Source organism: Myotis lucifugus, unplaced genomic scaffold, assembly GCF_000147115.1.
Source record: "Myotis lucifugus unplaced genomic scaffold, Myoluc2.0 scaffold_157, whole genome shotgun sequence".
Taxonomy (NCBI): domain Eukaryota; kingdom Metazoa; phylum Chordata; class Mammalia; order Chiroptera; family Vespertilionidae; genus Myotis; species Myotis lucifugus.
Window position 1 is genome coordinate 1,245,150 of NW_005871205.1, and position 27,940 is coordinate 1,273,089.

General features: G+C 45.8%; 2 protein-coding genes across 9 annotated transcripts; one reads left to right on the top strand and one right to left on the bottom strand.

Annotated features, from left to right (window-relative positions):
- Positions 1-12,211: 12,211 nt before the first annotated feature.
- Positions 12,212-21,058, top strand: TMEM97 (transmembrane protein 97). 2 transcript variants are annotated; one of them, XM_023759503.1, is made up of 4 exons: positions 12,303-12,440; positions 18,061-18,151; positions 18,366-18,510; positions 19,371-21,058. In XM_023759503.1, exons 2-4 carry the CDS (start codon positions 18,065-18,067, stop codon positions 19,628-19,630), a joined length of 492 nt encoding a protein of 163 aa, XP_023615271.1. In that variant the 5' UTR covers positions 12,303-12,440; positions 18,061-18,064; the 3' UTR covers positions 19,631-21,058. The 2 variants fall into 2 exon arrangements, with proteins under 2 accessions (XP_006095568.1, XP_023615271.1); XM_006095506.3 differs by lacking the exon at positions 18,061-18,151 and having other exon boundaries at positions 12,212-12,440; positions 19,371-21,054.
- On the bottom strand, positions 20,700-27,612 carry IFT20 (intraflagellar transport 20). Of its 7 annotated transcripts, none has more exons than XM_014461557.2 (6): positions 27,470-27,612; positions 24,077-24,312; positions 23,791-23,919; positions 22,482-22,567; positions 21,770-21,873; positions 20,700-21,030 (listed from the first exon to the last, which is right to left on the bottom strand). In XM_014461557.2, the coding sequence occupies exons 2-6, from the start codon at positions 24,150-24,152 to the stop codon at positions 20,961-20,963; spliced, it is 465 nt and encodes a 154-aa protein (XP_014317043.2). In that variant the 5' UTR covers positions 24,153-24,312; positions 27,470-27,612; the 3' UTR covers positions 20,700-20,960. The 7 variants fall into 7 exon arrangements, with proteins under 7 accessions (XP_014317043.2, XP_006095569.1, XP_006095571.1 ...); XM_006095507.3 differs by having other exon boundaries at positions 20,700-21,106; XM_006095509.3 differs by having other exon boundaries at positions 20,700-21,106; positions 24,077-24,112; positions 27,470-27,609.
- Positions 27,613-27,940: the final 328 nt, after the last annotated feature.

Here is a 27,940-nt window from a genome sequence, read left to right on the forward strand (position 1 = left end):
TGTGTCATCTGTTTATTTCAGTTCCTCTTTTTTGTTTTCTCTTCAGTACAGCTTACTTATTGAATTTGCAAAGTTTTGAGACATTTCCTACTTATATTTCCACTTAGATCTTTGAGGAAATTAGATGTGCTTTTTAAAAACCTTCCCAGAAGCATTAGCTTGCCAAAACCATATTGAAAATTTAACCAATATCAAAGACATTGTGATTTAAATATATACAACTTGAGCCTGGCCGGTGTGGCTCAGGGTTTGAGCGTCAACCTTGTACAGTGACTCATTTCAAAGCATTATGAATTGCATGTATAATACTTTGGGGTCACGGTTCGATACCCGATCAGGGCACATGCCCAGGTTATGGGCTCGATCCCCAGTGTGGGGTGTGCAGGAGGCAGCCAATCAATTATTCTCTCTCGTCATTGATATTTCTATCTCTCTATCCCACTCCGATCCCCTCTGAAATCAATAAAAATATACTTTAAAAATAAATAAATATACAACTTGAAAATCCACACCTTTAGAGTATAATCCAGTGTATTTTAAACTTTTTTTTCTAAACAAGGAATCCTATTTTCATGTGAAACCAAACTCCAGTATCTATATATATAAAAGCCTAATATGCAAATTGTCCCCTTGGGAGTTCAATCACTCACCATGACATGCACTGACCACCAGGGGACAGCGCAGAGGGAAGCGAGGCCCCTGTCAGCAGCCGAAAGGCCCCGATCGGCCCTGATCACTGACCAGGCCTAGGGGACCTTACCCGTGCACGAATTTTGTGCACCAGGCCTCTAGTATTAAATAAAAGGGGAGTGCTCAGAATGAAGGGGACTGCTGAGGGAATTTGATTTCCTCCCTCTTGCTTCCTGCTCCTGGCAGCCCAAAGATACTTCCAGCTTAGGAAGAGGTCCCACCTGGGTGGTGGTGTAATTAAAACCTGACACCGCCTAACTTCAGAATACTTTTCCTGTGGCTAGATGAAGCAACATCACTTGTAGGTTTGTAGATAGCAAGTACTTCTGTCTTTTCTTGGTTTAGCAAAATGAATGGATTTTTTTTCTGACATAAAATGAGTCAATTGTTCTAACTCATCTAAATACAAGTACACGTTTTTATTCATTCAACAAACTTTTGAATACCTACTAAGTGCTTCCAGAAAACTAGTTTTCATCACTTACAAGAAAGCATTATGAATTGCATGTATAACACTTTGAAACTAAAGTTATTCAGAGATAAGAGAAGATATACTGACCTGTTTCCACTGGAACCTGCTCAACTAACCAAAGAATCTGTGCCTTATTTAATTAAAATTGTTGATAATTGCAAAAATGTGGAATTTCTAAGTGGAGTCAGTGTGGACAGATAAATTAGGGCTCTACCAGCTGCACTTTCTGTGCAGTTTAATAATCCAGAAGATGAAGATAATCTCTTGTGATGGTTCATAAAGTTTAGAATTTTCATTTTGTTTTTCCTATGATATCTCATTTAAATAAAAATCAAGGAATAAAATGCAAGGCCCTGGCCAAGTAGCTTAGTAAGCGTCATCTCAATACACCACGGTTTCAAGTTCAATCCCTAATCAGGACACAAACAAGAAACAACCAAAGAATGTATAAATGAGACAACAAATTGATGTTTCTCTCTCCCCCCACACCCTGAAATCAGTAAATTTTAAAAAAAAAAAATAGAGCCCTGGCTGGGTGGTTCAGTTGGTTGGAGCATCTTCTTGTTCACCAAAAGGTTTTGGGTTCAGTCCCTGGTCAGGGTGTGTACGGGAGGCAGCCCATTGGTATTTCTGTCTCTCTCTCTCTCTCTCTCTCTCTCTCTCTCTCTCTCTCTCTCTCAAATTTGCATGAATTTTTAAGTTAAGGTAGCTGCTGGGGGGCTGTTTCCTACTGTGCTCTAGTAACATCCAGACATCATGTTAGTAGATGGATACTTTTAGAGTCTTCTCTGCAGTATTTGACTCTCTACCTTTCTTTTTTATTTTTTTAATCCTCAGCTGAGGATATTTTTTACATTGACTTAGAGTGGAAGAGGGAGGGAGGGGGAGAGAGAAAGAGAAACATCGATGTGAGAGACACATCGATTGGATGCCTCCCACAAGTGCCCCAACTGGGGCCTGAGATGGAACCTGCAACCCAGGTACATGCTCTTGACCTGGAAAAGAACCCAGAAACCCTTGGGTGCACAGGCGACGCTCTAACCACTAAGCACACTGGCCAGGGCTCCACCTCCTTTCTTAAGCAGTCTTTCCTTGGCTTCTGTAACAGTTTTTCTCCTCTTGGGGGCCACAACGCTCCCTTACAGGCTTCTGCTTAATCGTCACATGTCTTCCCTGGGCTAGGATCAACCCTGGGTTCTCTTCCTACTCCAAAGCCAAGGGTTCTTGACTTTGCTACTCGATAGAATCACCTGGAGACGTTTCAGAAATCCAGTGCCTGGGCTGCACCCCGAACCAAATTAGGTCAGACTCGAGGCAGGGTCAGGCATCAGTCTGTGTTGTCAGTTTTGTTTTTGTGCAGTCAGGCTTGAGATCCACTTCGTCCCCATCCCCATTCCTCATGGTGTCCTTTTCCGCCTCCTGTCAATCATCATCCTGCTTCACAAAAGGACATGCTTCTCACACATCTTACATGTTACTGTTGTGCAACGTCCCTGCCTGCAAAAACTTTCTGGTTGCCAAGTAGACGGACAATTGGAAATGGTTTTTGTTTATGAAGACCTCACCTCTTTCATCTCAGTGTCAAATAATACATTGATCCTGAGAGAGAACCCTTTGAACGTAAAGCAAGGAGCATTAGGAGGATATATTGAGACTGGCAGTATTTTATTTCACTCAGGAAACAAATTCATGGCACAGCTCTGACTGTATTAAGATTCAAAAGATGTGTGTGGGTTTTGTTTGTTTTTAATGGAAACGTGTAAGAATGAAGACTTTTTTCAACAGAAGATAAATCAGTTTGACTGCTTGATTTGCCAATGAAGATTTTCTGATTAGTTTATATGGTAGTCATTTTTCCATAGTTAGGTGGAATCTGCAGCTACAAAGTTCTGATAAAAGCATGTTTAAAGGGAAATATTTAAAAATTATCAAAAAGTTATTGGCAAAAATGAGAAATTGGAACCTTTGCATTGCTAATGGCATGTAAAATGGTGCTTCGCTTTGGAAAAGTACGGTGGTTCCTCAAAAAAATTAGAATTACCCTTTGACCCAGTAATTTCATTTCCGGATCTATACATAAAAGAATTGAAAGCAAGGACTCAAAACAGATGTTTGTGCACCAATGTTCATAGCAGCATTATTCACAGGAACCAAAAGATGGAAACAGCCCAAATGCCCATTGGTGGGTGAATAGATAAACAAAATGTATATACATACAATGGATTGTTATTCTGGCTTAAAAAGGAAGGAAATGCTGGTAAATGATACATGGATGAAACTTAAAATAAGGCAGACACAAAAAGCAAATCTTGTATGATTCTACTTATATGAGGTAACTAAAATAGCCAAATTCATAGGTAGAAAGTAATGAATAGTATAATAGTGGTTTCCAGGGGTGGGGACGGGTGGAGTGTTTATGAGTACAGAATTTCAGTTGGGAAAGATGAAAAATTTTTGGAGATGGATGGTGGTAATGGGGCCCAACAATGTAAATGTACTTAATGCCCCTAAACTATACACTTAAAATGGTAAATTTATTTTATATATATATAATCTCCACAATTTAAATATATAAAACTGTACTGTCCCAGAACTGGAAAGATGTATCAATACATAATTTATGTTCAGTCTCCCTTTTCTAAGTAGTAAAAACATTTAAGGACATAAAATGAATTGATTGTAAATATAAGGGTTTATTTCTGGACTCTTTTCCACTGATCTATGCCACTTACTACACTGTCTTGATTACTGTCGTTTTGCAGTAAGTTTTGAAATCAGGAAGTGTATGTACTCCAACTTTGTTCTTTTTCAAGGTTATTTAGCTCTTCTTAGTGCCTTGCACTTCCACATGAATTTTAGAGACTTTCCACAAAAAGGCCAGCTGAAATTTTGATAGGGACTGCATTGACTCTGTTGATAAATTTGGGGAATATTGCCATTTTAACAATATTAAATCTTTTGATCTGTGAACATGGGATGTCTCCATTTATTTATCTCTTCTTTCATTTAATGTTTTGTAGTTTTCAGGTACAAGTCTTGTACTTTCTTTCTTAAATGTATTCCCAAGTAATTATTTTTTATGGAATTGTTTTCTTAATTTCAGTTTCAGATTGTTCATTGCTAATATATAAAAAATACAATCAATTTTTGCATATTGATATTTATTCCACAACCTGGCTGAACTCTTTGATTAGTTCTAATAGTTTTTTAATATATTCCCCTTAGGATTTTGTAATAAAGTTTAACATCCTCTGGAAAACATTGTAATCTAAAAATTATATATAAAGCTTATCTGTTTTTTTTCCTGAGTGTAAAAGGAATAATGAAAATTTTCCAGTTTCATTAAAAAACAAAAACATTAATGATGGCATTTATTAAGAAAATCATATTTTGTTTATTGAGGGCAGTTAAGCTTGGCCAAAAACTCTTTATTGTAAAAGACATCAAACCTGTTGAAAAGTAGAAAGAAATAGTATAATGAAAATCCATATACCCTTCCCCTAGATTCACCATTTAAACATTTGCCAAATTGCTTTATTTGTCTATATACAAATATGTATATATATTTATGTATATAAACGTGTACTTCTTAATTTTTGCTGAAACATTATGAAACTTTACCCCCAAAGTATCTGCTAAAAACAAGGGCATTATCCTACATATCTACAGCCCCATTATCATACCTAAGAAATTTAACAATGGATACGTTACCTAATATACAGGACATACTCAAATTTCTCCAATTGACAAAATTACATTTATAGCTGTTTATTTTTAATTCAGGATATAGCCATAATTGTGTCTTGCATTTGGCTATCATGCCTTATTAGCATCCTTTAATCTAGGAGTATCTGCCTTTTTTTTTTTTTTTAACTCCTCACCCGAATATATGTTGCTTTAGAGAGAGGAAGGGAAAGAGAGAAACATAGGTGTCAGGGAGATACATCGATCAGTTGTCTCCTGTAAGTGCCCCAAATGGGGATCAAACCTGCAACCTGGATATGTGCCCTGACCCAGAATCAAACCCATAACCTTTTGGTGCATGGGACAATGCTCCAACCAACTGAGCCACCGGCCAGGGCTGCCTTTTCATTCATGGCATTTGGCACTTTTGAACGTGCAAGGCCAACTGTCATGTAGGATGTCCTACGACGATGTGGATTTTTCTGATTGTTTCCTCGTGGTTAGATTCAGGTTGAACAGACTGTGACAGAGGTGATGTGGTTACTTCCCAGCCCATCAGTTCAGGGGTGTAAATGTTTGTCCCACTTTTGGTCATACTAAGTTTGGTCATCTGATCAAGGCTGTGATTGCCAGATCTTTCCATTGTCAAGGTGCCTTTTTCTTTTGTTATTAATACGTAATCTATGGAGAGATATTTTGAGACCACCTCTTACTCCTCAACAAACTTTTATCCAGTGCCATCCATTGATGATCTTTGCCCCAATTATTTATTACATTAGTGGTTGGAAAATAGTGATTTCCTAATTCTATCATTCCTTCTACACTCAGCATTTTCTCTTCCACCCTAAACAGATTCACCCATATTGAAGGATTCATCAAACTTTTTTGAGTATATGAACATACCTTCCATGAAGGTTCTGAAACTGCCCCTAGAGGAATCTATGGGAAAGCCTGCTCATGGACCACTGAAATCTTCCCTGGCACAAGGCTAGACTACATTCCCAGACCCCCTAGTGGTAAGATGTGGGCACTTGTCTAGCTTGTCTCCTTTGGAATGTGATTGGAAGGGATGTGTGCCTTAGGATGTTGAATGCACTCCCTCTGTGCTTTCTTTTCACTTACTAATTAAACTCTTGGCCTTGACCATGAAGATGACAATGCCATAAAGCAGGGGCCAGTAAACTACAACCACCACAGGTCAAATCAGACCTGATGCCTGTTTTTTAAATAAAGTTTTATTGCAACATGGCCATGTTCACTCATGTACATATTATCTATAGCTGCTTTCACACAACAAATAGCAGCATTGAGTAGTTGGGACAAAGATTGGCCCACAAAGCCTAAAATACTTATTGTCTGGCCATTTATAGTAAAGGTTTGCCAACCCCTGCTCTAGTATACAGTAGGCACTCCTTAAGTGAGTGAGAGCTGTTAACTCTTCCATTAAGCGGGTCCCTTCACTTCCACCACCAAATGTATTTGAGGCATATCTATCTTGAAAAAAAGTCTGACCTTAATTCCTCCAGTTCTTTCCCTTTTTAGCTGCTAAGCTGGAAACACATGATCCTAGTATACAAATTCCAATATCTCGCTTCCACTCCCCTCCGTACCAGTCCACCTGGCACATTGGGGCCAGATGACTATTCCTAAAACACTATTGTAATCCCAAATGGCCTTGCTCAAGATCTTCCGCTGTCTCCCTACTGCCCTGATACCAAATCACCTCTTAGCTTTCCAGACCCAGTAACTAGACCCCTCCTCCCTGACAACCAGGGTTGGAACTAGGGGGAGGTGACTGATACTTCGGTGGGCATCAAAATAACTCAGTAATCAGGATAAATACTATTTTTAAAAATATATTTTTATTGATTTCAGAGAGGAAGGGAGAGAGATCGAAACATCAATGATGAGAGAATCATTGATGGGCCGCCTCCTGCATGCCCCCTACTGGGGACCTAGCCCACAACCCAGGCATGTGCCCTTGGCCAGAATCGAACCTGGGACCCTTCAGTCCGCAGGCTGACACTCTATCCACTGAGCCAAACCGGCTAGGGCAGGATCAATACTATTTTAATGCAATATTTTTAAAAATAAAAATTCAGAAATATGTATGAACAACAAAATACCCAAATTTTAAACTAAATCTTTCCAGGATTAACCCCCACCTGCTCTGTCCCTCCACCCAAGTTCACAGGTTCTCTGACATGAAAAAGAGGTAATCACTCGAGACAGCTGGGCAGCTGCCCTCTGCCTCCGTGAAACCACAGATCTCAGGAGAGTTCGCTCTGACTCTCCACACACAGCGGGGCCTGACAGAATCTTAGCTTTTGCTAATGAATATATCATGTTTTGGCTTTGAGGTGTGAAGCCATCTGCTGATTCTAGAGTCTCGGCAGCTTTCCAGGTCTTATCATTTTCCATTAGTAGCAGAGCCTCCTGAAATTTGATCCACCTCCATCTCGCGGCGGCCATTGGTTGCTGTTCTTGCACCCAGTGTTCTCTTCAGTTTCTCTGCGTGGCAGTCTTCATGTGGCCAAGGAGTCTCTTTCATATTTAGTTCACTCAACAATGGCCTCAGTTTTGTGTTAGTCAATAAAGATGCCAAAAACTCAGTCTTTGCTGTCAAGGAACCTAGTCTAACAGGAAAGGGACTTAGATCAACATTGCTCTGAGTGAAAGGAATAAACGTGTCAGAAAAGAAGTTCAGAGATGACAACGGTGCCACCAAATCAGGGCAACCCTGGGAGGCGGCCATCAGCTGAGGCCTTAGAGTCATTTAAGGGGTTGCGGGGATGGGTGCAGGGAGGTGAGAAGGGTGGGTGCATTTTAAAGAGAAAAGTGAGCCGTAACTGGTTTGGCTCAGTGACTAGAGCATCAGCCCTTGTACTGGTCTCAGAGCGAAAGCATGACACCACCCCATCAAGTGGAGGCAACCAACTGATGTGTCTCTCTCACATCCATGTTTCTCTCGGTGTCTCTGCCCCTCCCTTCCACTCTCTCTAAAAATCAATGGAAAAATATGCTCAGGAGAGCATTAACAACAACAAAAGAGAGAACAGTGAAACAAAAGGCAAAGAGAAGAGGAGAAGTCTTTGTACAGCTGCTGCCAAAGAGGAAAGCAGTTGGACTAGCACAGGCCTGTCGTTGGGCGTATGGTATTTGTCTCGTCGCAGTACAAACAACTTTCAAAAGGTGCCGAGCGTTGCCTCTTCTCCCTCATTCTTTCACACAGCACTGGCTTTGGGTGAGGAATCTGCTGATTAGCCATGTCCTCCACTCCGGGGCCCTTTGCCTTCTACTGTTTATCTGAACTCGTGAAATTAAGAGCTGCGGTTTCCCCACTAGAGGAATTTCAAGCATAAGACAGCAGCTGGACAGAGATTTTTTTTGGATGGAGGGACCTTTCCATGAAAGGGCTTGGCCTTGAAAATCTTTATCTGCAGATAACAAACTTGGCTGGGTAAGGTTGCTTTTGGAGGAACAGTCGCATTAACAGCTGCACATTTACCACGCTCTCTGGGCAAATCCCATCCCCTCCCCGCAGCAAGCAGTCCAGCTTGAAAGGTGCTGCCGTGTCCTGAAAGCCACTCTTGAGGGAAGGGGGAGCATAACTTCACCAGGCCCCCCTGATACAGCTGTGAGCAAGGGCTCCAGTCTGCCCGAGGCCCCAGGAACTTTGTGTTCTGACCATGTGAGCCACCCACTCATTCCCACTCTGCACCCCAGAAGGGACCTCCACCTCCCTCTCCTGCTGGGCTCTGACTGTCCTCAGGAGTAACCCCCCTCCTCTCCAGAGCCCGTACTCCTCTACTATTGAGCTAACAAACCCCTCCACACCCTTAGCTCTCACCTGCTGTAACTGACGCCTGGCTCCCCCGCTCCCCAAGGTCTCAGCTCCCGCCCAGCTCTCTCCAGGTCAGGCTGTTCATTTTCTCACACTCCACAAACTCAGGGTCGGGAGGTGGGGTCACCAGCCTCCCCGCTGACCACATCCACCCATTTCTCTTCCATTCTATGAGGTTTGAGCCATACCTCAGCCCATGCCCACCTTCCTCCTGGTTACTCCCCTTATAGACCCAAGACTTTGACAATGGGCTCACAGTCTTCCCTCCACCTAACTCAGTGATTCCCAAAGTGGGCGCTACCGCCCCCCGGTGGGTGCTGCAGCGATCCAGGGGGGCGGTGATGGCCACAGGTGCATTTGGGGGCGATGAGTAACTGTTATTAAAATTAAAAAAAATTAATTTCCAAAGGCTGAGTAATATTTTTTCTGGAAAGGGGGCGGTAGGCCAAATAAGTTTGGGAACCACTGACCTAACTGCTACCACCACCCTCGGTGGCCTTTGCAGCCGATCAATCCCATACTCCAGGCTCTCTATCCCTTGATCTCATCTCCAAAGACCTTCCCTTCCCCTCTGTTTAGGTCATACCTTCCGATGGACAGGGTCAGGAACTGAGACATTGCACCACCTTTTTTTTTTTTTAATATATTTTATTGATTTTTTTACAGAGAGGAAGGGAGAGAGATAGAGAGTTAGAAACATCGATGAGAGAGAAACATCGATCAGCTGCCTCCTGCACATCTCCTACTGGGGATGTGCCCGCAACCCAGGTACATGCCCTTGACCGGAATCGAACCCGGAACCCTTGAGTCCGCAGGCCGACGCTCTATCCACTGAGCCAAACCGGTTTCGGCGACATTGCACCTTCTTATCATCATCTCTCAACCTCCTGGCCCATTCATCCAGTTACTCCCATCACACTACCACTGCTTCCTCAGCCTCACATCCATTCACTCTTCCACTTTCTCTCTACCAGCCCTTCTGGCCTCATGCCGCTCACTCCCTATCCAGCTTGAACTGCATCTTGTGGGAGCACAGGTCCTCGGACGCTGGGTATTAGACGGAGACGTGAGAAGCTGTAGGCATATATAGGAGAGACTTTATTGGAGATTAAGTAGCCATTGCTACTACAGGAACCATGAGACAAAGTAGTTCTTGAAAGTAGTCCCACAGAAGCAGCCGCACAAGGCAGCCTAGCCCCTGGCTGGTCAGTGGTAACATATATACACGCTCACACAGAAGAGGCCTCATGCCAACTCATGACGCTCATGCTACGTTAACATAAGCAGGGTTACATCCTCTCCTGCACGCATGCGTATGGCAAAGTGGCCTTGATCACCCAGCATACCCCGAATTAGGGTTCCCACAATGCTCCATCTCATCAGTCACTCTTTCAACTCCTCACAATCACCATTTCTTTCTGAACTCCAACCTGCTTGAGTCTAACAGCCTTTTTTCTGAGCAGACCTCACAGTGGAGTAAAGCACACAGCTTAAGAGATTGAGGCCTCCAGATCAATGGCCACCCACCTCAGCTGGGTCCTCTACTCTGCCAACAATTTCTCTGTCCTAGTCCTTATGGGGCCCACCCTGGGAGCACAGAGCTCCTCTAGCCTAACCCTAGCCCTTCCATTTTCTCCCGATCCTCAGGGGCCTAGAGCCACATTTCCTGCTCTCTTCCTCCTGTATGAGCAACATCCCCCCACTCACCACCCTCCACCCCAGAAACTTCCAAAAACAACTAAACAAGAGAAAGTGCTCTAGTCCCCCTCATCTGAAAATAAATAAGCCCTCTTTCTTGAGCACATGTCCCTCCAGCTACTGCCCCATCTCCCTTCCCTTCATAACCAGATACCTACACTCCCTGCCTCCATTTCCCTACTTCCTTACTCCTGGCCCTGCTGTCATCTAGCTCCTGCCTCCACCCTGCCACACCTGCTCTCACAGGGCCACCAGGGGGTACCATTCAGTGTTGCTCTGACACAGTTGATCCTACCTCCGCCCCCCTGTTGTCCACCTGTATCTCAGCTCCCTCCTCCCATAAATCCTGAGTTTGGTGCTCCTCTAAGTTCTCTTACAGGCCCTCTGATTTCAGAACTTCAACTCCCAGCAAATGATAATGCTCATAAATCTACATCTCCAGGCAGGCTCACAGGATGCACTCAGGTATGGCAGAGACTGCGTAATGTCAACATGGCCAGAACCAAATTAACTTCTCTTCAACTCACTTCTCCTTTGTGTCCCTCCTCTCCACGAAAGGCAGCCCCATCCATTCTGTCCCAGAGCAGACCTGGGCCCAGCATATAAACATCAATATTTGCTGAATGAATCAATGAATCCTTGAACCTCCCTCATTCTTCACCGCCAATCACCAAGGCTTATCAACTTCACCTCTTTCTATAACCCTCTGCTTATTTTTATTTTATTTTTTAAAATATATTTTTATTGATTTCAGAGAGAAAGGGAAAGGGAGAGAGAGATATAGGGTGTCCCAAAATTCAGGCAAGATTTGAATTTTGCGTGAGCATTAACAACAACAACAAAAAATAAAAGCCTAATTTTACTTGGTTTATTGAATCAGATTCTAATATCTGTTGCCCTTTGATTTCAATCCTTTCAATTTGATAAGCATTACCAAGTACCAATTATGGCCCAGGAGCAGGGACAATGAAGACCTATGAAGACCACAGCTTTGCGTATGTGCCAGCAAAGCCGTGGAGGCCATTTACCCGATGTGCTATTCCATACATAACCCTATACTGTATACTTTATGAACCAATACAAAATTTACAATTTTTAATTATAAACCTGTATTTTCTATCAAAATTACTTCTTGCGTGAATTTTGGGACACCCTATAGAAACATCAGTGATGAGAGAGAATCATTGATCGGCAGCCTCCTGCATGTCCCCCACTGGGGATCGAGCCCACAACCCGGGCATGTGCCCTTGACCAGAATCAAACCTGGGACCCGTCAGTCCGCAGGCCAACGCTCCATCCACTGAGCCAAACCAGCTAGGGCATCTCTGCGTATTTTTAGTTGAGACTGGCTGCCTCCTAGCATCCCTTGGAAGGCTTCCAGGACCCCTCAACTTCGGCAGGACAGGGATCTTGCCCGGTCTCACTCGCCCGGCCCGTGGATCACAGCGCACGGTCCTTACGGCCCGGTCTGGGACAGTCCCAGCACTGGGGCTCCATCTCCACAAGCGCCCACGGCCCAGCACCCTGGAGGCGCTCTGTAAGCGCTGAACGGAGGGGATGAATGAAGGGACTAACGAGCGACAGGGGACCACAGTGGGCCGCCGCCGCCGAGCCCAGCCGGCCACGCGGTGGGCGCCCGCCCTCCCCACCCCGCACGCCCCTCGGTCCACCCTCCGCGTGGCGGCCAGGAGCCCCGCCCCTGCCTGACTTCCCGACACGCTACATTCAGACGAGCCAATAGACGCGCGCTCCTGCTCAGCAGCCAATGGCAGCGTCCGGCGTAGCCCTGCGTAGCCCTCGGGAGGGGCGGGGCGAGCGGCCGGGCGCGGGTCCCGGGAGGGCGCGGGCTCGGCGCTCTTCCCACGTCGGCGGTCCTGGCGGCGAGCGCAGTCTCTGCTCCTTCCTTCGCGGCCCAACCAACGGATGATGGGGACCCCGAGTGCGCGGCGCGGTCTGGAGTGGCTGCTGGGGCTCTACTTCCTCTCCCACATCCCCATCACCCTGCTCTTCGACCTGCAGGCGGTGCTGCCGCGCGAACTCTACCCCGTCGAGGTGAGGCGCCGGGTCCTGGCCGCGGGTCGCCGAATGCGGGGCCTCCCTCCGCGCGCGGCGGCGGTGCCCGGGTTCCCGCGGCTCCTCTTCCCCGCGCTCGGCCCCCGCGGCGGGGTTCCCCTTCTGTCTCCCTGGCCTTCCTGCCGGCGCTGCGGCCTGAACTTACTTTTCAGCTCGACATCCCCCTCGGGGTTCTCTTTGTCTCCCTCAGCCCCCCCCCCCCCCCACAGGCGCGGGGGCAAACACTGTTCCTGCAAAAACAGTTCTTCCCGGGCGTGTTTAAAGGCTCGCACCACCCGGGTCACTTGTCAGTGTTTGAGGGAAGCAGCGTGGATGAGTCAGTGTGTAAATCGCGCGTTGGATTTGTTTTAAAGTTGTGTTTCTTGGAAGAGCTTTAAAATACCGTCTTATCCCAAAGAAATAATCCAAGTAGAATTAGATTCGTCAAAAGGGCATTTGCAGGTAGTCATTCAAGATCAGAATCCAGCAACTTCAAAGGCTCAGCAATAGTGACGCCTTTTCAAATCGACCCTCTCCATTGGGATCACCTGAGTGGAAACAGGCGCAAAGCCTCATGTTCCTGGTTGGTGGGGAGTTTTCTTTACCCCAAACTTTGCTTCAATGCTTGTTATTTCTCCAGACTTTTATTTTTCCAGTTCTTTCCATGCCTGGACCTTGTGTAACTTTCTTCTATGAAATCCCTGTCCTCGGTTCTGTGTGTCTGCAGTCCGTCTGTAGAACTGTGGGCAAGGCTGACTTGTAAACCTGTGGATTTGATTTTGCCTGTTTCTTCTTAAATGCTTGTTCTGTGCAGAGCGGCTTCTTAACCTGAAGTCCGTGAACTCCCGGTGGTGTTTGCAAAATGTGTGCGCCTTGCGTTTTCTGAGAGGAGAATCTATAGCTTCCATCAACTTTTCCGGGGAGGAAGGGGGTGTCTGACCCTCCTCAGAAGGTCAGGAGCCATTACTCAGCAGTGTACCCCCATTCCATAATATTTCTTTGTTTACTTCTAGATCCAAGCATAACCGGGAAGTCCTCTGACCTATGTTTTCTTGGGAAAACCTCAGGGCAGTGATGGCGAACCTATGACACGCGAACTCATTCTTTTGGTTGATTTTTCTTTATCAAATGGCATTTAAATATATAAAATAAATATCAAAAATATAAATCTTTGTTTTACTGTGGTTGCAGATATCAAAAAATTTCTGTATGTGACACGGCACCAGAGTTAAGTTAGGGTTTTTCAAAATGCTGACACGCCGAGCTCAAAAGGTTCGCCATCACTGCCTTAGGGAGTGTGTGACAGGCACATGCAATGGACTCAGACTGGGGACGGTTATTCCAAGAAATGCTGGAGTGTCTTGGGCAAGTCCGGGCCCTGTAGCCTCAGTTGTCAAGTAGGAGAGTTGGGTTAAATTACAAGCTTAAGTATGCACAGGGTGTATTAGTTTCACTTGTTGCTGCCATAACAAATTAACAAAATCAGTGGCTTAAAACAACCCAGATTTATTCTCTTGTATCTGGAGTCAGCATTCCAAACGAATCTTGCAGAGCTGGATCCTTCGGAAGGTCTGGGAATCTGTTCCTTGCCTCTTCCAGTTTCTGGTGGCGGCCAGTGTTCCTTGGCTTGTGGCCACACACTCCAGCCTCGGCTCTGTCATCACTCTGCCTCCTTTTCTTCTAGTCCCATGTCCCTCTGCCCTGCATGTGGATTACCTTCAGGGCCCACCAGATAATCCAGGGTAATCTTCCTATCCCAAGATCTTTCATTTAATCATGCCTACAAACTCTGTTTTGCCAAGTAAGGGTACATTCACAGGGATCAGGATATGGATATTTTGGGGGGCCGTTCAGCCTACCGCACAGACCTAGACAGCACAGACTCTTTCCAAACAGGTTGTCCACGCTCCGCATTAGCCTTAGTTGCCTTGAAGAAAGGAGAGCCACGTCTGTGGTTTTCAGAGTCTGTGGCCCACAAAATTCAGGCAGGCTGCCTATTTGAAATCTGTAATGTTATGAGTCCTCTTAATATTGGACAAATATGTTACTCCGGATTATTCCAGACTTAACAGTTGTTAGTTTCTGTATCCTTTCTGAATGTGCCATTCCACAAGTCCTTGCTCACCACTCACAAAATACAATTAAAAAATGTCTAGCATAGCCCCATTTAAATTTATATATTTGATTGGGTAAAGTTTTCTCAGCTTTATTTAATGTTGACTTAATATAAAAGGTCAAGGGCCAATGTAGGCAGGATCTGGCCAGAAAGTAAGTGTGTGTGTGTGTGTGTGTGTGTGTGTGAGTGAGAGAGAGAGAGAGAGAGAGAGAGAGAGAGATGCTGTTTTGAAGGCATTAGAAACGGGCATCCTGGCTTGGAAGGCCTGTATCTCTAGTCATTTTTGTTGCTCTGGGGTGGGGAATGATAGTTTTGTTGCTTCTCTTTGTGGAAAATAATAATAGAAGCTTTGAGTTATTCTCAAATTCTCTTTGGAAATATGCCAAAATTTAACATTTGTTGCTTTTCCTCAAGTAGAAGAATTTTTTCCCTAGAACTTAAAAGCCCACATAATGTTTGGGCTAAATAATCTTTCTTGGTTTGAACCAGCCCAACGCTTAGAAAAACTATTATGAAACAGTAAGAATTTACTTTGGATTAGAACAGCAATTTTCAACCTGTGTGCCACAAGAATTTTTAAAATATGCAATTCTTGACTTTTTAGTCAGAGAATTTTTAAAATATGCAATTCTTGACTTTTTAGTCAGGGACACGGGCCTCTTTTCCCTTGGATTGTCAGATTAAAGAAATGACAACAGCCAACACAACAATAGCTCTCCAGTGTGAGTGAATCAAAATTAGACTTCTTTTTTTGTCAGATTGACAAACGATACCTTTTTTTGGTGTGCCTCGGAATTTCAGTCATTACTTTATGTGTGCCATGAGATGAAAAAGATTGAAAATCACTAGATTGGAACATGGAGAGGATGGGAAGCATCTTATAGTATCATTTGCAGCTGGGTAGCATTGCTTCTGTTAAAATAAGGAAAAACAGGTGAGCGAGCATCTAGGTTTGCAGTCGGTCTGTGACCTCATTCTAAGTTAGAGAAGTACAAATTGTTCAGCAGCTCCTGGTTGAGAATCCCATGTGCGCAGGCCAGGTAAATGTTTGTAATGGATAACAATGTTAAGTTGAGTGAAATGTGACAGATATATAAATGGAAACAGTTTTATTATTACCTTTTGGGGGGTCTTGCTACCTAATAAGAATAGTTCTTATTGACCATTTGCATGCTGAGATGTTAACAGGATTAAACTTGAACATCTCCAGATATGTATTAATTACAATCAAATAATCTTTCTGTGCTAGTTCATTGTTCTAAAGACTGTATGCATTAACTCACTTTATTTTACCAACAGTGAGGTCGGTACTGTAACTGGGAAACAAACGTAGTGGGATTAAGTGCTTGGTCCAGAGCCAGCACTCGGGTCCCATGCTCGTCACCCTGCTGGAGGCCTGTGCCTGGCCTTCCACCCGCCCTCCTCCTGGCGCGGGCAGGTGGTTGTGTTCTAATTGGTTCCGAGAGCTGAGTGATTTTTTTTTTTAAATATATTTTTTATTGATTTTTTACAGAGAGGAAGGGAGAGAGATAGAGAGTTAGAAACATCGATGAGAGAGAAACATCGATCAGCTGCCTCCTGCACATCTCCTACTGGGGATATGCCCGCAACCAAGGTACATGCCCTTGACCGGAATCGAACCTGGGACCTTCCAGTCCGCAGGCTGACGCTCTATCCACTGAGCCAAACCGGTTTCGGCTGAGTGATTATTTTAAATTTTGCTAATTCCATCCTGCAGCCCTTAGAAATTACAGTACTGTACAAATCTGCCTGGGTTTATGAAATAGGTAGATCTGAGAGATTGTATACAAATGGAATGGAAAATGAAGTTCAAATGAACTAGAATGCCTTTTAAATTCTGCAGCAAATCTTTTAAAGCTTTTTCCTAAGTAAATCTGGAAAGCAAAGAAAATCTTCAAAAACTTAATCCAACTTGCTTGTTTATTTTATTTATTTTTAAAGCATAGGGTTTTTTAAAAATACACTTTTGATTTCAGAGAGGAAGAAGACAGGGAGAGAAACATCAGTGATGAGAGGGAATCATTGATTTGCTGCCTCCTGCACGCCCCCTACTGGGGATTTAGCCCAAAACCTGGGCATGTGCCCTTGACCGGAATCGAACCTGGGACCCTTCAGTCGCAGGCTGACGCTCTATCCACTGAGCAAAACCAGCTAGGACCCAAGTTGCTGTTTTACAGGCAAGGAAATAGAGCCCAGGAGAGGTGCAGTGACCTAACCTGTTTGTGAACGTTTTCTACTGCATTACTATCCCAAAAAGTGCTCAGGAGGAAGCCAAGGGTATTGCTGCGAATTTAAATTTCAAGTCAAGTACACATTCAGAGATCACTTGGTCAATAAATTGGTCATCTAGACAGAGCCTGTCTTGTTTTTTAAATATATTTTTTAATTGATTTCAGAGAGAGGAAGGGAGAGGGGGAGAGAGAAACATCGATGGCTGCCTCCTGCATGCCTCCTACTGGGGATGGAGCCCGAAATCCAGGCCTGTGCCCTGACCTGGAATGCAGCCGGCAGCCTGGTGCGTGGGACTACGCTCCACCAGCTGAGCCACACAGCCCGGTTCATGTGCTAACAGAACATTTGTCTCTGGATATTTGCTTAAAGCTCACTCACAGCAATGAGACCTCGATTTAACAATAGTGAGCTTTATCTTCTGACTAAAAATTAACAGGAATATCTTTAGATTTTCCATTGTAAGCTAAATTCTTACTTGGGAAGTTGCCTTTATTTATTAATATAAATACATATTTGGCTTTGATGGCAGGTGTGTTGAAACCATGCCATTTCCAGGAGGTTAAATGCAACAGACTTATGTGGAGAGCCCGAGGCCTTGCGGGGGCTCTTTAAAAAGCACAGAATGGGCAGCCTCCAGCCCTCTTTTCTCTGCCTGTAGCCAAGTCAGCATGGATCTGTATCTTCTTAGTTGACAGCATAATTATGAGGGTGGGGCCCGAGCTAGAATGAAGGCTTTGACATAGCCTAGAAGCTATATAGTTTGTGGTTTGGAGCAGAGTTTGTTCTTCTACAAATATCCTACTGGTTTCCTAAAAGAAAAAACTAGGGAGTCAATGACAGTTTGGCTTGACCTACGTGGCTCAGTGGTTGAGCGTCGACCTATGAACCAGGAGGTCTGGGTTCGATTCCGGTCAGGGCACGTGTCCTGGTTGTGGGCCCGATCCCCAGTAGGGGGCATGCAAGAGACAGCCGATCAGTGATTTTCATCATTGATGTTTCTATCTCTCCCTCTCCCCTTCCTCTCTGAAATCAATAAAAATATATTTTAGGGGGTGAGGGGAAGAACGACAATTTTAAATTGCCTAAAGTTGCGTCCTCGTAGAGGTTCAATTTACCTCCTTTCCATCACTGCCCCCTCCCCAAATTCAGTTCATTTCTGTATTTGAGGGTATCTGGCCCTCAGAGCTCGGCATGCAATTGCTGTTGTGAAAGGGCACATGTCAGGATGGTTTTTGTCGTTCCTTTATACAGAACGATGCTGTTGGCAGGTATGTCACGTTTGTGTGTTCATTCGGCAAACTCGGTGCCAGATACTGCTTTTGACAAAGGGCAGCACACCTCGGTAAGTGTTGCCATGGAGTCACACACATGCTGGGTGGCACAAAGGGCTGCAGGAGCTGAGGAAAACTTCCTGGAGAAGCTAACATTTGGGTTAGAGCTAGTGAGCTTTTTATTAAATGACCCCTAGGCTGTATCAGTCTGCTGCCAAGGGGGTTGGAGCTGCTGCGCCTACCCCGCCTGGTGGTTGTATTCATTGTGATCTTGATCTTTTGCAGTTGAGGAACCTGCTGACGTGGTACGCTAAGGAATTCAAAGACCCTCTGCTGCAGGACCCCCCAATGTGGTTTAAATCCTTCCTGTTTTGCGAGCTTGTGTTTCAGCTGCCTTTCTTTCCTATTGCAACATATGCCTTCTTCAAAGGTTGGTGAATGGTGGGGAAATCCCATTCCTGCTCAAACCAGGTCCCAGAAATCTTGGGGAAAGTATCTTCAAAGGAGAGAGGAGGGGCCCTGTGGTTGTGCGAGGGGGTGGAGGATGTGGTGGGACGGCCAGGATGGCTCCTATAACGGGATATCATGGGGCTCAGGCTAATGTCTGTGGTCGGCTGGGCTGCATAACTGCTCAGCCAACTGGACATCTCTCACACGGGAAACTTGAGGCTCCTTAAAGCTTGAACTTGTTGCTTTTTATTTCTTTTATCATTGGGTTTCATTTTTCTGTTTTAGGTAGTATCATGCTGGCTTATAAGTAGTAGCATCAAGCTAATTCCGAGGGTTAACTTCTTTTTAAAAAATGATTCTTACAGTGTCCCCATATGTCTGATGCTGTTATAAAGAAAGTAGTCACACCGACATACGTGGTAACTAAGCTTGTAGAGCTCATCTCCCACTGCAGCTCCCAATCCATCTCTGGGCAGAATCTACTGATCCTCTCACCTACATATACTATAATTACTTAACAGACATGTTGCTGTCAGCCCCCCTTCCGCTCCCCCCCCCCTCCCCCCCCTGCCACCCACACACACTTCAGACCAAACAGGTTTAACTTTTACTGCCCTAGAGTTTTCCTGAATTAAATTCCAATTCCCACCCTGGCTCTTTGGGAAATTTGCACATTTAGGCAGCATTATAACACATCTGGTTTTCCATTTGTTTCCACTTGGTAAGGGAGGTAGAATGGTTCGGCTGAAAGGAGCAGTCAGAGGTGTCCTGGGGCGTGTCATGGGCATCCCTGGAGTCATGGGCAGACCTAACGCTTATCCCTCTTCCCTACACCTGCAGGAGGCTGCAAGTGGATTCGCACCGCCGCCATCGTCTACTCAGCCCACACCATGACAACCCTGATTCCAATTCTCTGCACGTTTCTATTGGAGGATTTCTCTAAAGCCAGCGGTTTCAAAGGACAAGGGCCTAAGACTTTACGTGAACGCTTAACCCTCGTATCTGTCTATGCCCCTTACTTCCTCATCCCTCTTATGCTTCTGCTTTTCATGTTGCGGAGCCCCTACTACAAATATGAGGAGAAAAGAAAGAAAAAATGAGAACTACACAAGGAAAACTGCTCAGAACCCATGTCTTCAGTAGCATTTGAAACACCAGCAGCAGGAGCCATAAACTGTCACCTTCCACGGGCACTGGCACAGACCCCTCACTGAGGACCGGCCACCTTCACCATGTGCCCACCTTCCATTGCAGAATTACCAAAAACAGGGCCAGACCAGAAATGGATAAACTTCTAAGAAACATATCCTGCTTGGCATTTTCATGAGTTATTTGATCCACAATATGCATGTGACTAAACCCCTTGACTCAAGATTCTCTACAGCAAATCCCTATTCAGCAAAATGAGTAGTATGATGTTTCAGGCCATTTTTAAGTCTCAAATTATGCCTCTTCAATATTCATTAAAAACTGTTGTTTTCTTGCCTGTACCCCGGGTGGGGGGAGGAGAGAGAGAATAGTCTGCAAGAGGTTTATGGTTCAGCCCTGGCTGACCTTTCAGTCAGATATGGGTTAAACCAGAAGGTGCTTTGTTTCTGTTTTAAATGGCTCGTCCCAGAGGAGAGATTTTTTTTTAAAGTCTCCTTGTTTATCTTCTTTCCAAACTTTAGTCCTGTCTTTTTACAGACCACCGGACAGGAGTCCCTCTACTCTGAGGTCCGGTGTCTCAAACCTGACCTGGAAGTGTGCTGCCTTCTCGATAACTACATTCTTCCCAATAGTTTAATCATTCCTCCCCTTGTTTGTCTCAGTCAAATGGGGGGACAGCTGGGCATAACATGTCCACTGTATGCATCTAGGGTCTCTTCACGTTAGTACCTGGTATTCCATTAGCTTTCTCTAAGTTCATACTCAAAGCTAACTTAAAAAAAAAGATTTATGAACACGGACAACAGAAGAAATTGGTTCCAGTCAATTCCCTCTTGCCTGTTCTCACAAGCCATATTACTCTAATTATTGGGAGTATCCTCTGACTCGTGTCCAGTCCAAATAAAGGCAGCTGCTGGCCATTGCCTGGTTTGTTTTGTGGACAAGGGGCTGGAGAGTCCAAGGTTCTCTTACAAGTGATTAAGTGTACACTTTACGGGCACCAGGAAAAGAGGTAGATAAGCCATTTGAAAACAATAATTTATTGCATTTTTTCTCCAAAGCTTTGAATTTACAAAAAAAAAAAATCAAAGTTTACAGACTGCTTGTTTCAGAATAAGAATGCAAGAGGTGAGAACCTGGGCCACCGCGGTCGCAGGGCGTCTACCAGATATGCACTGGCATCTGAAACAAGCCCCCGCCCCAGATCTGTTTTATTGCCTTCAGAGACGATGCATCCTTCACACACCATCTCACATGATATACTTGGGTCATTAGTCAAAGTCACTGGAATGGTACAGAGGTTTTTTGTTTTTCTACCCTCCTGCTATACAATGAAATTTTCAGTTCATTTCTGAAAAATAAATTGGTCAATAAATTCATTTTGTTCTGCTTCTACTTTACACAAAGCTTCATATTCAACCCGATACCTGAAAAACAAAATTGTTAGAAGCCCTAAAAATGGATGAAATAAACCATGGACTAATTCTTCTAGAGAAGAATATAGGTGACTTAAATGATTCCAAGAAACGGTGTTAAATGAAGTTAGGGCAAGAGAGAAAAGACTAGATGTGCAGAGCCCTGCACAGGGCCACCATGAGAAATCTTCCGCCCTTAGAGGGTCTTCCGCCAGCCACCTTTGCCCACTAGCTACCTGAGTCTTCACACTCTCAAACTACTACAAGTGATTTGATATTAATGAGTTTTCCATCAAATTTTATTTTTAAAACTTTCAAATAGGATGACAAGTGAGACACTTTCTAGGAGAAAAATGAATAAGGATAAGAGGTGACTGTTAAGAAGGAAAAATAGCCAGAACCGGTTTGGCTCAGTGGATAGAGCGTCGGCCTGCGGACTCAAGGGTCCCGGTTTCGATTCCGGTCAAGGGCATGTATCTTGGTTGCGGGCACATCCCCAGTGGGGGGTGTGCAGGAGGCAGCTGATCGATGTTTCTCTCTCATTGATGTTTCTGGCTCTCTATCCCTCTCCCTTCCTCTCTGTAAAAAAAAAAAATCAATAAAATATATTTAAAAAAAAAAGAAGGAAAAATAGAACTGCAGTGGAGTGAAGACCTGCTTTACATAATGTCTTACCTTTCGAGCTGCATTTTCTTTTCCGCTATTAGTGCTTGGAGTTGCTGCTGTTGGGCTTCTCTTTGCTTTGCTATAGATTTGAGCAAATTGCGAGCACCAATGGCCTAGAAGAACAGTGTTGCCAAAGAAAGTCATGGCTTCATTCAAACCATCTTCAGTGTTAAGTCCTCAACTGGGTAAGCACCACTTTGGGGCTACCTCACTGCCCAGAAGGGAAAAGAAGGTTGAACCCCAGAGCTTTGGGAAAAAGAAAGGATTAACCTCAGGATTCCAAAGTTAGAATTGGCCTAGAGCTCTGAGGCAGATCTAGGAGTATCCCCAGGGTCTGGAACATTTAGTGCTCTTTGCCAAGTCATCTATACTCTGTACATCTTCATTTATAAGATGATAAAACCATCTATTTCAGTGATGTGACGATTAAAGGAAATAATGACAGTATACTGGCATATGAGAATTCAAAGTAGGTTAATTGGACCAGGAATTGTTTTTTAAAAACAGGTATAATTGACATGTAATATTTCAGGTGTACAACATGAGTTGATACTTGTATAGGAAATGTTATTTAAAATCTTGTTTTATTAAAAGAACATCCTCCTCAACACCCCCCCCCCCCCCCCCAACACACACACACAAAGTCAAGAAGGCAGAAGATGACAGGATAGTGAACGAGGATCCCAGGCCAAGATTGAGATAAAATGCATGCTGATCTTACCTTCATCTTCTCATTTTCTGCTTCTTTTGCAAGTTGGTCAACAAGCTCAAGTAAACCACCAACTATTTTCTGAAATTGGCCAATTTCTTTGGGGGAAAGAAGAAAATGTTTTTATTTCCTCAGTGTCATCACTCTCCCTCAGTGCTCCCTTTCAGCAGGAGGGAAGGACTGACTGCCCCTGCTAATTTGCATCCAAACAATTCCGTGCCTGCTGGTCTGACGTCTGCCCCCCTTGGTCTGGACCTAGAGATGACAGGCCGTGTCCAGAGCTAGACTGGGGAGTATCTGGACTTTGAGCCCCCACGACCAGCTAGCTGCTGTTACCTCAGGCTATGAAGGCCCTGGTGGACCTATTCTATGGGTGGACCCCATCCTGCCGCCCCCCCACCCCCACCCCACCTTCCCCCAGGAGGTACAAAGGGCCACATTCATGAAAGGACTGCCTCAGGACAGGAAGCTGCCTCTTGTAGCCACAGATACACTAGATTTCAGTTGGTGGGGCTATCCACTGTGACCACAGCTAATAAAGAGCTCAAAGCATTTAAGTGCCTAATCTCCCATTCCCTTTTTTTCAATATCCTTGGGTGTGGTGGAACCCCCACTCCTGAGGAGTAAGCTAAGGCCCAAGAAGATGGGACAGCATTCCCAGCATCCAGAAGGCTGGCAATAGAATTCATGCTACCTTCACCAGGTGAGCTCTCCACAGCCTACAGTCCCCGGAAGGCTCGGAAATCCCTGCTCTAGCTAGACCTGCTCTTTATTCGCGCCACTGGTCTTTGCCTGGCTGCTAGGACAGGAGGTGTCCTGGGTATCTCCTGTTAAAAGATGTTTTCATGGGGTCTGTTGAGCTGCTTCTAGGGACTCCAGTTAACTTTTACTCCCAATGCAGACAAGCCCACTACTGAGAATACTATTTCTCCCAAGAAATCAAGTCACCAGTACATAACTCTATTTCCTACTCCCAAGCCATAGTTCTGCTCCCATGAAGTTTAAGGTTTCTGAGAGCAAAAAAATCAAAGATGGCATATCTCAAAACACACCCTCCTCTCAGCATTTCAGCGTCTGCTTTGACTGGTGTTCCCTGTGGGACTACATGAGAGCATAAGAAGAGGGCAGGTAGATAAGGTGGGTAGAGAGCAGGTAGATAAGGTGGGTGGCTCATGGGAATTCATAAAGGTCAGGGTCAACCTTCAGGGAGCCAGCAGCTCCATTCTGGCTGGGCCAAGAACAACAGCTGGGAGGCAGGGATGGGGCACAGTTGGAATAATTCAAAGCTGAGTAGCAACATGTCTCCCCAAATGACACTCACTGTCCACGAAGTCCTTGCACTCTTCCTTGAGCTCTGTGGTCTGCTGGCTGACCTCTGGGTCCAACACCCGCAGCTTGTTCAGTTCATCAAAGTGCAACCCGGCTTCCCCCAGGATGTCCTTGGCCATAGCTGTAAAAAACCAACCCCAATCCATGATCACCTCCCAGCCGTCCAAAGAAAGGCCTGCTTCCAGCCCAGCCCACTCCTGCCCCCAGATACCAATGCCAAAACCCCAGCTGTTCCAAAGACTCCCCCGTCCCTCTGCCTCCACCTCTCTAAGCCTCACCTGTTTCCCTTCCAGGTTCTCTAGAGAAGATCTGCTCTGAAGGAGTGACAGTAGCAGCCAGGAGGAGATGTGTCATAGGATCAAGGGTCAGGAAAGAATAAAGTCCAGTTGCTTGTCACAGGCATCGTTCATTCAACACATATTTCTTGAGTGCCTACTACATGCCAACATCGCTAGATGCTGGGGGTACAAAGATGAGTGCAACATGGTACCCGCCCTGGAGGAGCACAGTTTAGCTGGAGGAAGACAGACACGTAAACTGAAAAATTATACTGTGTTAAGTGCTTTTACAGAAATATCACTAAAGCACTAGAGAACAGTTAACTTGGCCTGAGGAAGTTCACATCTGAATTAAGTTGTTAGCCATAAGCATATTTATTTATCCCCAATTATATACCCAAAAGGACACGAAAAAGCTTTTCAAATGCAGAACTGCAACAACACAAAAAGCAAGTGAAGAGAAAGTCTGGGTGAATTAAAAATCAGGGTTAAAAAAATAAGCCAGGAGTAAGCATATTGCCCACAATGTATGCCAGGGGGTACTGTGCGCTTGCCTGAACCGGGACCCAAAGTCGGGTCAGTCTCTTTCAAGCAGAAAACACACAGTAAGGAAGTCAGGGCAGGCATTCCAAGCAGAGAACAGCATGAACAGCAGCCTGACGTCACTGGAAGGGCCTAGAAGATGAAAGGACAGAGGGTGGAGCTGGAAAGGTCAGGAGGAGCCAGATCAGAGAGACCCTGTGTGCCAAGCTGAAGAGTTTGGGGTTCTTCTGTCGGCAAGAGAACCAGCACAGACATCTCTTCCCTTCCCAGGCCACCCTGCATTCCTGGTCTAAAGGAAGCCTCAGTTCTTGGAAAGAAACACTGAAAACTCACCCTCATTCTGGCTTTAAAATAACACACAAAACAAAGAACACATGCCCTGTCTAGAAAGGAAGGCGATGCTCTTCAGGACTAGCCACTGGCCGCTATACCAATTCCAAACCCCAGGGGTTCCAAAGGCTGCCACCACCTGGCCCCGCACCAGCCCTCCCTCTGCTCCCACCTCCTCCAGCCCAACCCTCCCCTCCCAGCTTCCTTAGAGAAGTTCTGTTCTGAATGGGGTGATTCTGGGACTGACTGCCCAGACCACGTGTACCATCAGAAGATCAATGGTTTAAAAAGCTGGTGTGGCCAAGTTGGTTGGGCATCGCCCATGTACCTGGGGGTGGCCAGTTGGGTTCCCATCAGGGCACATGCCCGGGTGGCATGCTCCATCCCGAGTAGAGGGTGTGTAGGAGGCAGTCGATCAAGGTTTCGTCTCACAAGGTTTCTCTCTCCCTCTCCCTTCAAAAAGTCAATAAAATCTTTAAAAAAAAGGGGGGGGGGCGTTAAGTCCCACCATTGCCAGAACTGATTTTCAAGAGGACCAGAAATCCAGATTTACATATGGAATCTGATTTTTAAAGGAAAGTATCTAACTCAAAAATTCAAAGGAACAGAACACATCCACAACTGTGTGGGCCAACTAATGCACGTCCACAGGTTGTCTGTGTATGACTGGGGCCCAGGCCTGTGGCCTCCCTGGAATCCACTCAAGCAAGCTGGGGAGCATCTTCCTTTTGAAACATTTTAATCATCCAGAGCTTCCTTATGATCAGGTTTTTTTTTTAAATGTTTTTATTGATTTCAGAGAGGAAGGGACGGGGAGAGACAGACAGAAACATCAACGATGAGATGAGAGAGAACCATTGATTGGCTGCCTCCTGCACGCCCCCCACTGGGGATGGAGCCCACAACCCCGGCATGTGTCCTGACCCAAATCGAACTGTGACCTCCTGGTTCATGGGTCAACGTTCAACCACTGAGCCACACCAACTCTGCTGATCAGGCTTTTAAAAAATATTTGTTCATATTTTTTAATATCCTACTTGTTACATTTACACATATACTCTGAGTCCTTAACACCTACCGGGGGATTAACCAGATCAACTACTCTAGAAAGTTCCAAGTAACCTGCGGGAGCAGACATCTGCATCAACTTTTGCTCCCTTCCCTGAGAGCACGAATTTATTCAGAGACACCTACTGAGCCCCTGCTCTGGAGACAGAATAATGAAGAAAATGCTTTCATGCTATAGCTCCTGAGCTCTGGATGAAGAGTAGACAGATCATCACAAATGATGGTAACAGTATGAGGAGGCCCAGGGTGCCAGGGGACAAGGCGGCGGCAGCAGCAGCACATGCTTCTTATGGGGGTGGGGGTGTCACAAAAGCCTTCTGCAAAGGGACACTGAAGCTGGGACCTAACAGATGCCCAAAAGTTTGTCAAGTGAAGGGGGGAGGCGGCATTCCCGGCAGAGGGGAAAGCATGTGTGAAGATCCTGAAGCTGTGACAAATTAAACACATCCCAACAACTGAAGGAGAGGGGGCGCGGGACAGGACGCCGCTAGGGAAGGGAGCTGGAGCTGGAGCTGGAGCTGGAGGGGGAAGGGCTCTGAAAGCTGCAGTAATGGCCTTGGGTTTTATCAGAGGCTTCATGAACAGCCAGTGGGTTCTCAACAGAGTGACATGGTCAGATCTGCCTTTAGAGAGGCCACCGTGACCCAGGACGGAGACTGGGCTGGAGGACAGGAGGGTGGGAGTTCATCACGGTAACCCCAGCATCCAGCGTGGGGCCTGCACATAACCGGCACTCAGCAACTGTGGAATGAAAGACTGTGAGAACAGAGCAGGTGACTACAGTCCCCAAGGCGGGGAGCTGCAGAAAAGTGTTCCGATTTGAGCTGTCTTGTAAGTCGAGTTGTTAGGATCGAGTAAAGGAGTGACTGAATGTAGCAGGGGCTTCGGGGATGAGGGAAGGAAAGAGTCAGACAAGATCCCCGTGTTTCTGGCTGGAGACAACTGTAGGGCTGAATGCGATGGGTAAGACCAGAGAAGGGGGAGAGGGTGCACAGCTGACTATCCGGTCTCTCCCAACTCCCACCACTCGCGCGTCTGAGCCTCTGAGCAACACCGGGCGCAAGAGCCGGGCTGAGCTCTCCGGGAGGAGGGCGGCGACAAGCTTTCCGCCCCCGGCTCCCCCAGGTCCATGCCAGGCACCGCGAGGAAGCTCATCCATGGGGCACAGGGAAAGGGCACTGGGCAGAAAGTCAGAAAGGTCTGGGTGGTGGAACTGGCTGTCTTCACTATGTAAACTCCTTGGACTTATCTGAGCCCGTTTTCTCACAAGGTTGTTGTGAGCACCCGCGCGTAAAGCTGCAGGCCCACGCGGCGTGTAGTACCGCTCCCGAAGAGTTGGGCGGAATTCCCACGTTTCCTTCCGCCTGGGACGGTCTTTCCTCGAGGCGCGGGCCTGTCGGATTTATCTCGCCCCGGGTCCGCCCACGTCTCCCGACCGGAGTCACGGCCTACCTTCCGACCCTGCGGCGGCGGCGCGCGCGGCAGCCCAGGCTGAGGTTGGCAGAGAGCTTCTCTCTCGATCCGCGGCAGCGGTACCTGGCCCGCCAGCCTCAGCCGCTGCCACGGCTACAGAACCTGTGTACGCATAACGTCACTACTTGACACCGGAAGCATTTACTCCGCCTGACCCGCAGAGCCTGCTGGGAAACAGAGGCCCGCCAAGTGGGACCGCTGCCTACAAGATCCAGAGGCCTTTGCACCGGAAAGTCTTCCGGAAGTAGTTGTGAGCTCTCCAGGGAATATTCTCGCAGTGGTTCTCAACCTTCCTAATGCCCCGACCCTTTAATAGAGTTCCTCGTGTTGTGGTGACCCCCCCAACCATAAAATTATTTTCGTTGCTACTTCATAACTGTAATGTTGCTACTGTTATGAATCGTAATGTAAATATCTGATATGCTATATGTGTTTTCTGATGGTCGCGAC

Coding starts and splice junctions, on each gene's coding strand:
- TMEM97 (XM_006095506.3), top strand. CDS start 12,312: ATGATGGGGACCCCGAGTGCGCGGCGCGGTCTGGAGTGGCTGCTGGGG. Junction 12,441..18,365: donor GCGAACTCTACCCCGTCGAG/GTGAGGCGCCGG, acceptor GATCTTTTGCAG/TTGAGGAACCTGCTGACGTG. Junction 18,511..19,370: donor AACATATGCCTTCTTCAAAG/GTTGGTGAATGG, acceptor CTACACCTGCAG/GAGGCTGCAAGTGGATTCGC.
- IFT20 (XM_006095507.3), bottom strand. CDS start 24,152: ATGACACATCTCCTCCTGGCTGCTACTGTCACTCCTTCAGAGCAGATC. Junction 23,920..24,076: donor AGAACCTGGAAGGGAAACAG/GTGAGGCTTAGA, acceptor GGTTTTTTACAG/CTATGGCCAAGGACATCCTG. Junction 21,874..22,481: donor CAGAAAATGAGAAGATGAAG/GTAAGATCAGCA, acceptor CTGTTCTTCTAG/GCCATTGGTGCTCGCAATTT.